Here is a 17,743-nt window from a genome sequence, read left to right as displayed (position 1 = left end):
CTTGCAGGTCACTCAATTATGCCGAAATTTTTTATCACTCAATTATAAAAAGTTATATAAATAGAATCCAATTAATCACGTTGGTCTTTTTATTATTATCTAATTTCGTTAACAAAAAATGACATGGTGATTTTAAAATTGACATAATAAGAAATTTAGTCCTCAACGTTTACATATTATATTAATTTGGTCATGATTCTAAAAATTTAAAACTCGATATTTATACATAATCTCAATTTAATCCTAATTCTAAAAATTCCTCCAATGTTTTCCCTTCACTAAACGAAAAGAAAACTAAGTTTCCTCTAAATTACAAATTGGAATTAATCTAAAACCAACACAAATTGATTTCCCTTTAGATATATTAATATTTTCTATGCAAGTAAAACATGATATAAGATTAATTAAGTCTTTCTATTACAAATCAAAACACAAGTTCGAATAAGATTAATTTCATAACATAAAACAAATAATAACACCTATAATTATTCCCTTAAAAGACGATATGTTGTTTTCATTCGGTATGGTATTAAAGTAGGAGAAGCTTTCAAAATACTTCAAACTCAAGGCACAAATGCTGAAAATGCCTATGGAACAATATCAATATTCCAATGGCAAATTGATAGTTTATAGCTTCACAACTTGTAATAATCAATGGCAGGCTTGCTATCAATTGGGCTAGACAAAACCTTGTCTATATATTCCTTCAACACAAATTCTTTGTATCGAGGAGGATTTGTCTCTGATATCAGTTCTTTGATTGTCCCAAATGGTTCTTCAAGCATATCAGCATGTCCTGAAAAAAAACATACCACCGAAATTCTAGGTCCGACACGATTGGCAGTCACCCTATGCTTCACACTCTTGAACTTGTTATTTGATAAAATCTATACCATAAAATAACATAAAACATTCAGTAACTAATCTATTGGGACAGTTTAATGTAAATTTGATGTGAATTGAAGCTAACCTGAAGAAGATCACCGATGTTTACCACCAAACCACCTCGAGCAGGGTGAACATCGAACCATTGGTCGTCGTGAAGGACTTGGAGGCCAGTGACATGGTTCTGGAGAAGTAATGCCATTATCCCTGCATCTGCATGTTTCCTTAGACCTAAAGTGAGTTCAGGTTCAGGGCAAGGTGGATAGTAGTGGGACACAATGCTACACCCTTTATTGCATCCCATTGAGCTTAGATGGTCTGGTTGAAGACCAAGTGCCTCTGATAGTAACTCGAACAAAGTTTCTACCAATATGTTGATGTGCTTATTGTACTCCATTGTTGGTTCCCTGCAATTTGAATAAATGCTCCCAATTTGAATAATACTCGAAAATTTTCTACTGATACATGCTACTATATTGGCTAAAGTTTGATCATTCAATTTTAAAACATATACGGGTTTTAATTTGAATGCGTCCATAAGTTGGGTCAGGCTTAGCTCAATCGGGTTTGATTGTTTAAGCATGAATTTAACATCCTTTATGTTCGCTAAAGCCTGACGCAACTTAAAAAATGAGTCTAAAATTTTACCCAAACTCTCATGTATTTGTAAATAGTTAAGTTAAGGTTATTTCAAGTTTGTACCTTCTTTAAAAAAAATTTTGAAAAAAAATTATATTATTTTTAATTTAATAAATTTATATGCCTTTTAATTTATTAAAAAATTATATATAGACCACTTATATAGTTGTAAATTTTATAAATTACATAATATATAAAAATAACATAATAAATATATTAAAAACTTAGAAAATGGGTTAGGTTTAGGCTTAGATGTTTGAGCCAACTCATATTTTAAATGAACCTAATCTTTTTTGCCCAAGCTATCCTAAACTTTGGGTGGGTTTTCGGGCTAAGGTGAATAGCCTAGCCCTTGAACAAGTTTATTTTAACCAATGTTGTTTGAATTGAACAAAATCGATTGGATCGGGAACTAGCTAGGATATCGGTCCAGAGAGAGGCAAAAACCGGCTAACACGTAAGTACGAACCAGTTTAACTGGGTTAAAGAATTGATTGAACTGGTGATTCATCCAGATTTTATAATTTAATTTAAATCAAGCAAACTGATCAAATCGATCGAATCGGGAGCCGATATCCGACTAAGGGTGAGTTTGGATGGGCTATTGGGTGCGGTGCGATGCGTTTAGCTTACTTTTTGTCTCACGCTACAGTATCTAATCTTACCGCCACCGCTGTTTTTACACTAACCGCAGGTAAACGCATCGCCCATTCAAACCCACCCTAATTCTAACTCCAAATACATTGATTTTAACCTAAAAGATTCAATGCAATCAATTTTAAAAGTTGATATAAAGTAAGACTGCATTTGAATTTCAACTTCGGTATACAACTTTGAAAACAACCTTCACTCTAAACTTGTGTTTCTATATATAAAAAAAAAAGCGATGAACTGAACTCCTAAATCACTTCACCTTATGTTTAAATTTAAACTCACATTGTACCATTGATTTTTAATCTAATCTCAATCGTCAAGGATATATTTATTTTCACCGAGACAATCTCCTAGTTATCTCAGTGATTAAAAAAAGAAAGAGATTAGTGCTTAATTACCTGTAAACTGGTGGCAAATCTGAAGAATCAGGATTAGACTCGAATGAAGTAAGCCTCAAACTGTCTCTCCAATCAGCAGATTGTGAAGTGTAAAGATCAGAGTTAGAGTTGAATACCACTTTCTTTGCACCGTCACGGCTATACAGCTCCATCTTCAACTCCAAATCTTGTTCATTAAACAAACGTGTCGCTTCAATCATCTCATCCAAAACACTTAATGGGATCCCATGGTTTATCACTTGGAAGAAACCCCATTCCTCTGATGCAATCCTAATTTCGTTTACAATCTCCTGTCGCCGGATACTGTCTCCGATGTTGCTTAAATCTATGATGGGAACTTCGATGTTTTTATGGGCGGAATTCAGTTCGTCGGCGGCAAGATCCTCGGCTGGTCGAACGAAAAACTTGGGGATGTTGAGTATTCCGGTGTCAACGAGTCCTTTAACACCAGCTTTTGTGTCGTCGAATTGCTTCAACTCTTTGGTTCTGTCATAAGATACTGAGGTGATGGATGCCATTTTCTCTGATAATTGAATTGCTTTTTTCTTTTCTTACAATGTTTACGAATGGATGTTGTTCAAAGACTATATCTTAGAAATGTAAGAGCGCACACACACATAAATATATATACGCATGTACAGATATATGTATGAATAAATTAGAGTATATGCATATAGATGGTGAAGAAGATGATATTAATATACGTTATTAGAAATAAAGTTAATTTAATTTATATTTGATACAATAATAATACATATAACTACTAAGTATACATGAATAAAAATGTGAGTTTAAAAATTATTTAATTCACTTAAAATTATATATGAATTTTGATTTAATATGCGATTGTATGCAAAAATTTTGATTTTGTGCAATTTTATACATAAAATTTTAATTTGATCCAATTCTTACAAATTATTAACTCAATAATCGATATAGCATCGTTTTATGTTTATATATTGCAAACAAAGATAAATATATTTATCTAATATAAAAATAAATTGATTTATTTATTTCTTTAAATATGTATAATTGAATTAAAATTAAAGCTTCAAATATACATTTAAACAATACTCAAAGTTTCATTTATATAATTATACTAAATTAAAATTTATGTATTAAATTACACATTAAACTAAAATTTATATATAATTTTAAGATTTACCCATGAAGTAATTATATATATAAAGAAATCATTCTATGCCTAAAGAAAAGTACTACTAAAAATAGAAAAGAGAAATAAAAGCGCCAATATATATATATATGAAAAAAAAAACAAATTGCCTAGGTAATACTAAAATAAATGATTCTTAAATCAGATGGGTGGTCGAATTGGTCAAGTCATTGTTTCGTCTGTCCGATTAAAAAATTAATAAATTAATAAAAATTAATAAATTCGGTTCAACTGCTCAATTTAACCAGTTTTTTGTCCAATTCATTCTGTTTGTATCGATTCGCAAGTCAATCGATTCAAAGCCTCCCTCCAGATCAATACCTCGGTCGGTTCTCCATCCACTAGTCCACTCTGATTCATATAACTTTGGCTAAAATCCCAATTTAATATCTATACTATTACTATATCTTGTATTAAAGTTTATGTTATTTACTGATTGAGTTTTAGTTTAATTAGTATTGTTATTATTGTAACAATCAAAAGAACTTGGGTTTGAGCGTGTATTACTTTCCAATTTAAGAATTTGCGATTATGAGTAGTGTTATACCCCTAACCCCTAGGCCACAACTCCTCGAGAATCAGGGCCAACACCCAGAAAACCACTCCTCGAGAACCAAGCCCACTCCTTGGGAAACCCCTAACATTCCACCTCTTGAAGCATCGAATGTACGAACTCCTTACTAAACACCTCACTTGACCACGATATAAGAACTCCTCGAAGACCCTTGGATCCAGGCGCACCTACACATAAACCATGTGTGGACCCCACTTCACCACGATTTATGACACTAGTTGCCAGACATTAATTTCGTTTGACATAATTTGACAAATTCACATTATCAAACTAATTAATTCACATTATACAAAATAATGACAAATTATACCTTAAAAGAACCTATTTAATAGGAGTGGAGTGGGTCAAACTATAATTTTATTATGTATTAACCTATAAATTTATAAAATTTAAGAAGATAAAAATTCCAATTTTGAGAGATCAAGAACACTAAGTTATCTCCTTCCTTTACCCTACTACTGAAATTATGATTGTAATCGTAATTTTTATCCGTTTTATAATTGAACACTAATCATATTCTAAAAGAGAACATATATATGCATAAAAGTCAGTCTCAATAATAACTTTTGGGAGATTGTTTTAAATAGGTGTAATTGAAAAGTAATGTGAAAACCCACAGTTAGTACCCAAAATTCAAAGCTTTATTGGAAATAGAATAGTTTAGTCGTCGGTGTTGTTTTACGTGTTCAAATCTTGGGAAAATTGATAGTTTGTATTACATCCTTATGATAATAGACTTATAATTATAATGTAATTACAAATATATATTAGAAATAATTATAAAATAAGATAAATATTAATATTAATATTAATATTAATAGATTAAGAATTGGAATGGATTAAAATTGACTGATTGAACTAAAATCAACACGTGATAATAAAATATAATGGGACTAAAAACTCACACATAACAATTATACGTAAATGGAACTTTCAAATCAATTACAAAGTGCTTTGTGACAAACCAAAATTACCATGTGTAGAAAATGATGACATCGCATAGCCATAATTGTTTTTCTTTATTTAATTTGAATTGATAATGAGGTAAATAATAAAATTTATATTAGTACTAATTAAATGATTATTTTATTTATAATTAAATAAATTAATATGATATAAATCATAAATTAAAGGTGGTCAACTTACTTATTTTTGCGCTAGTTTTTTTAGAGCTTTATTCGGTATAGGATAGTTTATCTTTTATATCTTAAGTTTCATTGGAGAGAGCTATTTTTGTATGTGGGAATATTTGAGGAGAGAAAGTGCAAACAATTCTATACCACTAAGGCTGCATTTACCTTATGGTATTTGGTGCTTAAATTGAGGAAATTGTGTAGTAAATTTATTTTTTGAATAAAATTTCGGGATAAAAGAGTTATTAATTATTTAAAATTTCTATTCAAACATGTGTTACAATACCAGGTTTGACAAAAAATGCAACACTTGCAAATTAGTGTGCAATTTCAAAAGTGGTTTAAAGAAGTGATTAAAAATTTTGACTAAACTAAAAGGGAGGGGTTTTTGTTCCTTTCTATCCACATGCGAGTCTTGTAATAATTTTGAAAGCTTGGTGTCTATGTCCATTGAATCTAGCATTGCATGCACTTTTTCTACTTCAAAACTACAATAGAAATTAGAAAAGCAATATGCAATGGTAGCCAGCTAGGGAAGTCAAAGATAGAATCTTACATAAAAGCACTACAAATCCAACTTGTTTTTATGTGCCCTTGTTGATTTATTCTAATCAAATTTGGGTTTGATTATATTTAAATTCAAACTCAATTTTATTATTTTTTGAATAATTCATTGTTATGTTATTCCAATACCAAAATGGATAGAAGAATGCAGCGCCTGCGTGTAAAAAAGATGGGGCACACAATCTTTGACTAAAATAGAAAGATAAGAACTACTAATTTTCTTACTGCGCCAATTTATAGGGGGAATTCCATCCACATGCAAATATAACGAGTCTTGGATAGATTAGATGGAAAGTTTCATTATATAAAATCACGAGTATATATGGATTATAGATTAGTTCCTCCATTTAATTTTTATATAAAAAAAATTATATATTTTTTAATTTACAATAACCGATCACCGATTGTCTGAAAGATGTGTTTTTTTTCCAAGCTAAGAAATAAGAGAAAATTCACCAACTACGTATTCTCGTTTCATATCTGTGTTTTTTTTTACCCTTAAAATAATGTAGTTGCTAGTAATTAATGGTAGTTGGAATTGAATTGATGAGTTTAATAAAATATTAGTAGTTCAAGTAATATCAAAAATTAAAATAAGAAATTGAATTGGTTGAATGAAATAAAAAGTCATTTAAATTAGTTTAAATATTTAATTTAAATTTTATAATTTATAAAATCAACGTTTGTAATTCATAATAATAATATTATTATTATTTATTTGTATGATGTTTTATTTTTTAAAATAATTAATTTTGGTTGAAATGAAAAACTAAAGTTTGGCCACCAATTTGATTTGCAAATATAATGGTTCATGCTTCATTTTCGAATGGGCCAGAGGCCATACTGGCTCAGGTCAAGGGGCCCAAGAAACAAACAAAAAAAAAAACCTACAAAATAGATATGGTATGCAATGTGAATAAGACATGAATGGTGCAAACTTGTTGACCTGGGGAAGGCCAATCAAAAGCTAGTAGAAAAGTATGAATGAAAGGGATACCCTTTAATGCTGATTTAGAATACAAATCAAAAGTACCTAAAAGTCTATCTTACGTTTCTTGGCCTTTATAGTGTTTTTAGTGTAATTTTATTGATGGAATGCATCTAATTCATAGTGTAGAAACATCCATAATATTTTTTACCGATAAAATTCTTACCATGGGTAGATTAAGGGAGATCACAATGATTTAGGCCACGCTTAGTCATGTTCTTGGAGAGATTTAAGTACATAGCCATGTTTGTAATTTTCATTCTTCAATCACTAGATATTAGATAGTATAAGATTAAATGATGAGGAAAAATACAATATAATAAAAGAAAATAATACAAATATGATATGAATGTTTTAAATTTATATGATACAGATTATTCATGTATCAAAATTTATGTAAAATAGAAAATATCTTATTCTTATACAAACAAAATACAAAACACATAATTAAAAAAAAAACACTATTTTATTCAGTTTGGTATTCTAATGGCAAATTAATAGTTTTAATTTCACTGCTTGTAGTAATCTAAAGGAAGCTTGTTATCATCAAGCGAGCTTGAAAAAAACTTGGCAAGATATTCCTTCAACAAAAACTCTTTGTATCGAGGAGGATTTGCCTCTGATAGTAGATCTTTGATTGGCCCAAATGGCTTGTCAAGCAAGCTAGCATGTCCTGAGAAAAAACATGGTACTGAAATTCTGGGTCCGACATGACTGGCAATTGCTCTATGCTTCACACTCTTGAACTTATCATTTGACAAAACCTGTCCATAAACAACAAAAAAACAATCAGTGACTAATCTATTGGGATAATTTTTATGTGAATTGAAGCTAACCTGAAGAAGATCACCGATGTTTATGACCAAACCGCCTCGAATTGGGTGGACGTCGAACCATTGATCGTCGTGAAGGACTTGGAGGCCGCCAATATGGTTTTGTAGAAGCACCGTTAATATGCCTGCATCTGCATGTTTCCTTACCCCTAAAGTGAGTTCAGGTTGAGGGCAAGGTGGATAGTAATGGGCCACTATGCTACACCCTTTACTGCATCCGATTGAGTTAAGGTGGTCTGGTTGAAGACCAAGTGCCTCTGATAATAACTCAAACAAAGTTTCTCCCAATTTTTTCAAATGCTTAATATACTCCATTGTTGATTTTCTGCAAATTTAATAAAACCAAAGAAAAAAGCCCAATGTAAATTTGGAAATTTTCTACTAATATATATGTTCCTATATTGGCTAAGCACCCCTTAATTACATAGTTTTGGTTGGTAACAATTCTAAGGAATACTACATATTTCAAAGTCATTTTTTAGAAAGTTTAGAAGTACTGATTAGCTAGAGACAGTAAATTCCTATAGTATGTTTTATACCATGCAATTTTAACTCCAGCTTCTCTATTCATAAAATGAGAACATCTCATTGAATCAGACTATACATAACATATACCCAACTACCAAGGAAATTATAATCATTTGCCAATGGCAGAATTTGAACCAAGCCCTAAATGGCATCATTGAGCATATGTGCTACAACTTGATCTATACATGCCCTTAAATATCATTTTAAGGCATAGATTCAAACTATACCAATAACAAATAATTCATATTTTCTTTAGTACACACGATTCAATTTAATGAAATGCTCTGAATCTTGCGTGGCTTTCAATAGAATCGAAACACAAAACCTCAACTTAATACAATATCATATGTGAACTTGTTAAGGGATACGTGAACCTTAAATAGACCGCAATTCGAATATTTCTCTTGAGAAACTCGAAAATCATATGGGGTAAAAATCACCGAGATAGTGTTTAGTTACCTGCAGACAGGTGGCATTTCAGAGGGGTCAGGATCAAAATCTAGCAAAGAGAGTTGCAAAGTGTCCTTCCAATCAAGAGCTTTTGAAGTATAAATATCAAAGTTAGAGAGGAATTTCACTTTCTTTGCACCGTCACGGCTATACAGCTCCATCTTCAACTCCAAATCTTGTTCATTAAACAAACGTATCCCTTCAATCATTTCATCCAAAACACTTAATGGGATCCCATGGTTTATCACTTGGAAGAAACCCCATTCCCCTGATGCAATCTTAACTTCGTTTACGATCTCCTGTCGCCGGATACTGTCTCCGACGTTGCTTACATCTATGATCGGGACTTCGACGTTTTTGTGGCCAGAATTCAGTTCGTCGGCGGCAAGGTCCTCGGCTGGTCGAACGAAAATCTTGGGGATGTTAAGTATTCCGGCATCGACGAGTCCTTTAACACCAGCTTTTGTGTCGTCGAATTGCTTCAACTCTTTGGTTCTGTCGTAATCCACTGAGGTTTCGGTTGCCATTTTCTCTGCTAATTGAATTGCTTTTTTCTTTTTCTTTTAAAATCTCCACAAGTGGTTGAATGAATTAGAAGACCGACTTTTAGTTGAATCAATTTAGTCTGATTTAATTTAATAAATTACTAAAAAACCATAAAAATTAAAAGGTTAATTTACTTATAGCTCACTAAATTAAGTTTATCTTTTAATTTTGAACTATTCGAAAGTTTTTATTTAAATTATTGTTATTCTTTTTAAGTCCATATAATGAGTTTCAAGCAATAATTCAGCAATTAGTATAGTAAATTAATACTCATCGACGAGTAAAACGTACTTTAGATCCAAGTCAATCTGATAGTCAGTGTCGAAGATTAGAGAATAAAACTGTTTAAATTTTGATTGACAAATTATGACGTTTAAAGTGGTTTCATGAGAAAAATTGAATTATAAAAGAAAAGGGAAAAAAAACTTTCGATTGTTCGATTGGTGCACACTGTACGAAGAGAAAAGACTATACAATAATGATTTTAATAGCCTAATGATTTAAATGAAAACTTTCTAATAATTTAATGACCATTTTGTAATTTTTTTAGTTAAGTGACCAAAACATAAACTTATTAATAATTAATAATTTAGTAAACTTATGTGCAATTTACCTTAAAATTTTTAAAACAATCTATTGTGTATTTAACTAGTTGTTGAAGTGGTAGCGAAAAAAGTACGCTTTTGAAAAAATAAATATAAAATTTATTATATAATTAATTTTATTAAAAGGTGAGACGTGAACTACAATGACTGAAACTTAATTTTTAGTTAAATTGCACATGTTATGCGTGACATAGCGAAATAGTAAAGATGGTAAAATGTAATTCAATTTATAGTATAAAAGCATTCATGATATTTTTACCAATGAAATCTTTACTATGGGTAGACTTAAAAGGGAGGTCACAATAGTCTAGACTAGACGAAACCCATAGCCATGTTTCTAAGATTAAATTATGTGGGAAAAATACAATGTAATAAGAGAAAACAACACAAATATGATAAGAATATATGTATGTCTTGAAAACAATATAATTCAGATTATTTATATATCAAAATTTATGTAAAATATAAAATATCTTAAACATGCTTATTATACAAACAAAATACACTACACTACAATTACTAAATTTGTGATACAAATTAAAACACACACAAGACTATTTTATTCAGCTTGGTATTCTAACGGCAAATTGATAGTTTATAGCTTCACAGCTTGTAGTAATCTATAGGAGGCTTGGAATCAAGTGAGCTTGCAAAAAACTTGGCAAAATATTCCTTTAACAAAAACTCTTCATATCGAGGAGGATTTGCCTCTGATATCAGCTTTTTGATTGGTCCAAATGGCTTGTCAAGCAAGCTAGCATGTCCTGAGAAAAAACATGCCACCGAAATTCTAGGTCCGACATGACTGGAAATTGCTCTATGTTTCACACTCTTGAACTTATTATTTGATAAAACCTACCATAAACAACATAAAAAGAGTCAGTAGCTAGTCTATTAGGACAGTTTCATATAGAGTTTGTGAATTGAAGCTAACTTGAAGAAGATCGCCGACGTTTATGACCAAACCACCTCGAGTGGGGTGGACGTCGAACCATTGACTGTCGTGAAGGACTTGGAGGCCGCCCATATGGTTCTGTAGAAGCACTGTTAATATGCCTGCGTCTGCATGTTTCCTTACCCCTAAAGTGAGTTCAGGTTGAGGGCAAGGTGGATAGTAGTGGGTCACTATGCTACACCCTTTACTACATCCGATTGAGTTAAGGTGGTCTGGTTGAAGACCAAGTGCCTCTGATAGCAACTCAAACAAAGCGTCTCCCAATCTTTTTATATGCTTAAAATACTCCATTGTTGATTTTCTGCAAATTCAATCAAACAAAAATAGGAAAAAAAATGTAAATTTGACAAAATTCTACTGTAATATGGTCCTGTATTGGCTAAACTTCCCTTTATTACATGGTTTTGGTTTCGTCACATAAATTTAAACTAAAATTTTTAAAAGTCTTTGAAGTGTCATATGCTCGAAGAGAGTAAACCTCTCAACAAGTTCAATATTGTTTCAGATTAAAGTTCTGTTTCTCGACTTCATTAAAAGCTATACCAATTTGACAGAGTGAGAACGACACATCGAATCGGGTCGTACGTGATGCACAACCACTTACCAAGAAAATAGTGATCATTTTCCATTAATAATGTTAAAACCCAAGCTGGGATTAAACTCAACCGATGACAAATTGCCACCATTATCTTTTGTAGCACACGATTCGATCCGATAAAGTGTTTCGGCTCTGTAAATTTCATACAACTTTTGACCGAACTGAGATGCAAATTCTTGACCTAAGATAATACTGGATGTTTCGAAGGATTGAACAATTCTAAATAAATGACACTTGGAAAATTTTCTTGCGAAGAAGTCGAAATTCCCTCCCAAAAGTCAAATTTCTAAATTTAAAAGGTAATATGGAGTAAAAAAAACCAAGATTAGTGCTTAATTACCTGCAGACTGGTGGCATTTGAGAAGGGTCAGGGTCAGAATCAAGGAAAGTAAGTTGCAAAGTGTCCCTCCAATCAGCCGTTTTTGAAGTATAAAGATCAAAATTAGAGTGGAATTTCACTTTCTTTGCACTGTCACGGCTATACATCTCTTTCTTCAACTCCAAATCTTGTTCATTAAACAAACGTAGCCCTTCAATCATTTCATCCAAAACACTTAATGGGATCCCATGGTTTATCACTTGGAAGAAACCCCATTCCCCTGATGCAATCTTAACTTCGTTTACGATCTCCTTTCGCCGGATACTGTCTCCGATGTTGCTTAAATCTATAACAGGAACTTCAATGGTTTTCTGACTGGAATTCAGTTCGTCGGCGGCAAGGTCCTCGGCTGGTCGAATGAAAATCTTGGGGACGTTGAGTATTCCGGAGTCGACGAGTCCTTTAACACCAGTTTTTGTGTCGTCGAATTGCTTCAACTCTTTGGTTCTGTCGTAATTGACTGAGGCTTCGGTTGCCATTTTCTCCGCTAATTGAATTGCTGTTTCTTTTCTTACAATATCTATTAATGGGATTTGTCCAGTGACTTTATCTGAGAACCAAAATACTAAGATGTCCTCATGGTTTTAAAAATTCAGAACACGGATTTAAGTTGTTTCAGGTTGACCAACTTTTGATCAGAATTAATATATCAATTAATTTTTATTTAATTAATTTAATTTAATCCAATTCTAACAATTATATATATTCGTATCCGAACAAATTAAACAAATAAGATTAATTTTGAAGTGGATGGGTTTATTTTTATATAGCGAACATTTTTTAGTTTTTTAATAATATATTGAGTAATTAAGTGATTTTGATTTTGATTTTATTTACAAAATTAAGTGGTTGTTGATGTGGGAGTTTAGATAAGGTGAATTCTTTTAAAAATAAATATAAATTTCTACATATAAATAAATTTATTAATAGGTGAGATGACTGAAACCCTATTTTTTTTAGTTAAATTGAACATCATAGCAGAACTAGTGGGTGGTCCTAACTTGTTTTGTAAAGGTGAACAATAATTTAATAATGCAGCCCTTATATTATCCCACGTGATGCTTTTCTAGACAAGGATCTATATATATTGTTTGAGGTCATCACTACAATTTTAATAAAAATTAATTATAATGTAGTTACAAAACATTTGATTGGATGGGAAAATGCAAAATTTTGCAGCAAGGTCAGGGCTTAGACGGTGAAATGGTGACCTGTGAAGCCTTTGAGGAGGAGAGATTAGTGTTGGGTGGAGGCGTGGGAAGAGTGAGAGCTGTTTGATGGAACTTGACACAAAGCTATGAAAATCATGATAGGTCGGAAATTATATTTTAGCCTATTAGGAGTTGGTCTTTGTGTTTTGTTTAGGATAGGTTTCGACTTTAGATTAAAAATATTTGGGTTTTTGTTGATTTTTGTATTTTAAAATTTTAAATATAATATATATAATAATGGTATTAAAATTCTGTCATGTGATTTTAAGTTACATTTAAAAAGTTAAAAATAAAAATGAAGAGATATAGTAAAATCTCGATTTTACTTGTGGAATAAAATATTTTCACCACTTGTGTACCAAATAATTACCCTATTATATTTATAATATATATTTTATATATAACTAGAATAAGCTCGAGTTTTAAAATTTTGTCCAAGACTCAACCCAATTAAAAAGAAGACTTATATTTTTGTTTAAGTTATTTTTGAGTTTTGTCTACTTATTTAAGTCCTATCAATATTTAAGATAAAGTTTTAAATTCGAGTAGATAACTCTACCTTTATAAAGCTCTAAATGAAGAAATAATAATGTGACTATGTGAGATAATTTGAATCCAATGGGACAAATGGGCAAGGATGCTATGGAGCCCAAACAGCTCACATGCCTAACTAAAGATGACGGGCTAAAAGGATATGAAGAACTTGTGTAACCCAAATAATTAGTACAGTTTAATGCTAATTATATTTAGGCTGAGAGTATTACTAGGGTAAAATCCTCTTAACAGATTCAAATGTCTACTTATTCCAATTGGTGTTGGTTGGAGTAGCTTTCCCATGTTATTTTAATAAATTCTATCCTTCTTAGAAATATGTTAATTTACCATTTGGTATTTAAGTTTAATTTCAATGTTCTATTTAACACCCAAATTAATTGACTTAAGGAACATTTGACACATACACTCAAGTAAAAAAGATAGATACTTAATTGGAACAAGAATAAAACTCAATTACCAAATTAAATATTAAAGAAAAACTCAAATATTAAATTAAAAATTTTAAAATTAAACTTAACTATCAAACAATATATTAATGAAAGAAAAGGAATAATTTTGCCTTCTGGTGCTGTTTCCAAATTGACTAACGATGTTGTTACATTTTCGAAAAAAAGAAAAGTTGGCATTACATGATTATGTAAATAGAAAATTCAAAGAAAATAACATATTCATTTATTCAAGTAAAAGATAAAACATAACACGCATGATTTGGTAATTAATTAATTCCCACATATGGGAGTTAATTTATTGATAAAATCCTAAAAAGAAGAGATTTAAAAGAGCTTGAAATGTGCAAGAGCAGAGGTCCCTTCAACACCTTTAAGGTGCTTGAATTTGAAATAATCCACCACATTGGTTTCCTTGTAAATTTGTGGGTTGTTTTCAGACAACAGTTCCTTGATCGGTCCATACCTTCTTAATGCATTTTGTGGTTCAATATATGTTCTGAAAAAGCTAGCAATTGATATTCGAGGTCCAATGTTTCTTGCTACTACCCTATGGTACACGCTGATGAACTTGTCGTTTGAAATTAGCTGCAAAATATGACAAAAAATAAACATCACTTCAGTACATGATTTTTCTTGATATAATAATTAAGCCTTCAATACTTACATATTTTATCAATTTGGCCTTGGTTTTAAATTGAAATTTGTATAAATTTTTAAAAATTCTAAAATTATATATATATATATATATATATAAACTTTAGTTTCAAATATACATATAGTAATAGACGGAATGTTTAAAGTTTGAGAACTAAGTTTTATATTATACTAATCAATATTGAGCTTTGGAAACTGACCGGTATATTGGTCTAGACAAAGAGGTTGAATCAATTAGACCGTGAAACACTCTAAACCAATTGAATTGAGATAAAAATAATGATTGAGCAGGCGGTGAAATTAGGTTTTATAAAATTTCTAATAACTTTTTTATGAATTTTTTAATAATTTAAACAATTAAAAACGGACCGACAATTTGATTATCTATCCAATTTCAAAAAAAAAAAAAAGCTCTAAATCCAAAAATAATATAAAAAAACGTGAATTAAATCAAACCAAGTTATCATTGAAAATTCAATAAACTGAAAAAAGCAAACCGATGAAAGAAACCGAATCCTACTCACCCCTCACATTGTAAGGTGAAATCATGGACTTACTTGTAACAGATCTCCAAGGTTTATTATAAGAGCTCCGGGAATTGGGGTAACATCAATCCATCGATTATCATGTAGGACTTGGAGGCCACCAATTTGGTCTTGGAGGAGCACGGTGAGGAAACCACTGTCTGTGTGGACGCCGGTGCCCATTGTGAGTTCTGGTTCAGGGCATGCCGGAGAATAATGGCCCATAACATACAGTCCCTCGGTGCAACCAATGTCCTTGAGGTGCTTTGGGTTTAGCCCTAGAGCTTCTGATATCAATTCGAAGAGTGTAGTCCCCAAGTTCATCACATTGTTCGTGTAATCAAGCATTATATCCCTGCCAAAATACCCATCCAAATCGTTTTAAGTATATTAGTGCAATGACAAGTCATTACATGAAAAGTTCGTGTAATAATTTTTTTGGGTTTATATAAGTTTTAGTCCCCGAACTTGGTAGTTAGGTTCATTTTGGTACTTAATACCTTTTTGGTATAATAATAAATTTAGCCCATAACTTTTACATCTTTTGTTAGCCTTAGTTTTTTTTTTTTTAATTACTTCGACTCTCGGTCCTCAAATTTTAGTAAAATTACTCATAATGAAACAACTAATAGGATTGTTAAAATTTCAACAACAATTACATGGTAGCTCATGTGACAATATGTGTACTTTATAAAAATAAAAAAATTTATTAAAATTTCAAAAAGTTTTAAACGTCTACGTCAACAATGAAGTACATGTGAACCGTCACATCAATTCCATTAAATTTTTAAAAGTTTGGTTAGCTTTTTCGTCAAAAAAAAAAGAAAATGAATTTGATTAAATTTTGAAAATTGATGACCAAAGTGATTAAAAAAATTAGGACCAAAGTGACAAAATAAGTAAACGTTAATGGTTGAATTTATCATTATGCAACTTTTTTTTGTCCACTTTGGTTAAACTGAGCAATCTGGTCTGTTTTGGTCCATGAACTTGGGAACTCTAAAGGTTTAATGATGTGATACCCTAAAATTGTATCACCTTGTTACTTAAAAATTTTTAAAATACATATTTTTTAAAAATTTTAATTGATGATATGACATAATCTCAAAGTGAAACGTCACCATATCTTGATGGAATCTAAATTCACATATAAATGAACTTAGTTTCCAAATTTAGAAACCAAAATGGACAAAAAAAATACAGCTATCAAAGTAGAACTAATTACCAAGTTCAAGGACTAAAAATTATAATAATCCTTTTTTTTTTACCTGCAAGTTCCAGGTAGCTCTTGAGTAGCAGGCGGATTAGGGGCCATAACACAAGTAAGGGTATCCCTCCAATAAGCAGCCATAGTTTGAGACATATCAATCTTAGTATTGAACGTAACCTTCTTGGATTCATCTCTAGAATAAAGCTTCTCTTTGGCTTCAGGTTCTTGTTCATGGAACCTACGGATCCCATTGATCATCTCTTCCAAGGTGATAACAGGGATTCCATGGTTAACAACTTGAAAGAATCCCCATTTCATGCAGGCGTTACGGATTTCATCAATTATCATAGCCCGTCGAGTGGAATCGGTGTTGACACCGGCAAAGTCAATGACCGGGATGTTAACATTGTCGGGGGCAGGTCCTGATTTGATATTAAGGTTCAAGTGATCGTGCACGAAAACACGTGGGAGCTTTGCTAAGCCCGCGTCGACGAGTCCTTTGATGCCGGATTTTGATTGGTCGATGGCCATTAACTCGGTTTTCCGGTCATGGTCGGGCTCGGGTGTGGCAATCATTTTCTTTGTTTCGTTTAATGCAATGAGAAAATGAATGTCACAGTCTCCTCACTACAAAGCCCAATGACTTCTTGGTTTTGGAAGTGAACGATGCTTTGTTGCCTTTATATAGACATTTTTGACGCAGCCATAATTAATTTATTTGTTCCGTACGGTTGTTTTGTGTGTGAAATGTTTAAATATCGATATAAATGTGCCAAAATTTTAAGTAAATTTTTTTAATACAAATTATTCATTGCCCATTGCTTGTAGAAATGAAATTAAGGTGTCTTCGTTAAAAAAGAAAATCGAGGTGTCATTAGATTATAAGATCATTAGTTTTAATTTTGCAATTCAATTTGGTTGGTAGTGATACTGTTTATCATACTAGTAATTAACATTTGTATTTATATTTGATATATCACATCATTTATTTATAATAAAATTGATTATTTATATAAAATTTTATGTTTATTTACTTATAAAATAATTAATCTTTTTACCCGTGGTATCGTATATTACTTAAAATATTTTTATTAAATTGAATCGTTTCACTTATTATATATATGATAAAAAATTCATACATAAAAAAAAAATTCACCAAGTAGCAAGAAAGAGGTTAAAGTGGGGCAATCGGATCGGTTCACCGGTAGAGGCGAGAGCTAGAACAAGGACAAGAAGA

General features: G+C 31.3%; 4 protein-coding genes across 4 annotated transcripts; all 4 read right to left on the bottom strand.

Annotated features, from left to right (window-relative positions):
* Positions 1-323: 323 nt before the first annotated feature.
* On the bottom strand, positions 324-3,206 carry LOC105800611 (1-aminocyclopropane-1-carboxylate oxidase homolog 1). The gene is made up of 3 exons (XM_012631828.2): positions 2,577-3,206; positions 971-1,292; positions 324-887 (listed from the first exon to the last, which is right to left on the bottom strand). Exons 1-3 carry the CDS (start codon positions 3,092-3,094, stop codon positions 636-638), a joined length of 1,092 nt encoding a protein of 363 aa, XP_012487282.1. The 5' UTR covers positions 3,095-3,206; the 3' UTR covers positions 324-635.
* A 4,120-nt stretch (positions 3,207-7,326) lies between these two features.
* Positions 7,327-9,418, bottom strand: LOC105800609 (1-aminocyclopropane-1-carboxylate oxidase homolog 1). Its single transcript, XM_012631825.2, has 3 exons — positions 8,830-9,418; positions 7,846-8,167; positions 7,327-7,773 (listed from the first exon to the last, which is right to left on the bottom strand). Exons 1-3 carry the CDS (start codon positions 9,345-9,347, stop codon positions 7,519-7,521), a joined length of 1,095 nt encoding a protein of 364 aa, XP_012487279.1. The 5' UTR covers positions 9,348-9,418; the 3' UTR covers positions 7,327-7,518.
* Positions 9,419-10,379: 961 nt separating this feature from the next.
* LOC105800610 (1-aminocyclopropane-1-carboxylate oxidase homolog 1) lies at positions 10,380-12,504 on the bottom strand. Its single transcript, XM_012631827.2, has 3 exons — positions 11,865-12,504; positions 10,906-11,227; positions 10,380-10,826 (listed from the first exon to the last, which is right to left on the bottom strand). Exons 1-3 carry the CDS (start codon positions 12,380-12,382, stop codon positions 10,575-10,577), a joined length of 1,092 nt encoding a protein of 363 aa, XP_012487281.1. The 5' UTR covers positions 12,383-12,504; the 3' UTR covers positions 10,380-10,574.
* A 1,934-nt stretch (positions 12,505-14,438) lies between these two features.
* LOC105800608 (1-aminocyclopropane-1-carboxylate oxidase homolog 1) lies at positions 14,439-17,126 on the bottom strand. Its single transcript, XM_012631824.2, has 3 exons — positions 16,565-17,126; positions 15,330-15,651; positions 14,439-14,703 (listed from the first exon to the last, which is right to left on the bottom strand). Exons 1-3 carry the CDS (start codon positions 17,080-17,082, stop codon positions 14,443-14,445), a joined length of 1,101 nt encoding a protein of 366 aa, XP_012487278.1. The 5' UTR covers positions 17,083-17,126; the 3' UTR covers positions 14,439-14,442.
* Positions 17,127-17,743: the final 617 nt, after the last annotated feature.

Source organism: Gossypium raimondii, chromosome 9 (genome assembly GCF_025698545.1).
Source record: "Gossypium raimondii isolate GPD5lz chromosome 9, ASM2569854v1, whole genome shotgun sequence".
Classification (NCBI taxonomy): domain Eukaryota; kingdom Viridiplantae; phylum Streptophyta; class Magnoliopsida; order Malvales; family Malvaceae; genus Gossypium; species Gossypium raimondii.
Note: the sequence above shows the minus strand (reverse complement) of the source record. Positions and strands in the feature narration are given on the sequence as shown.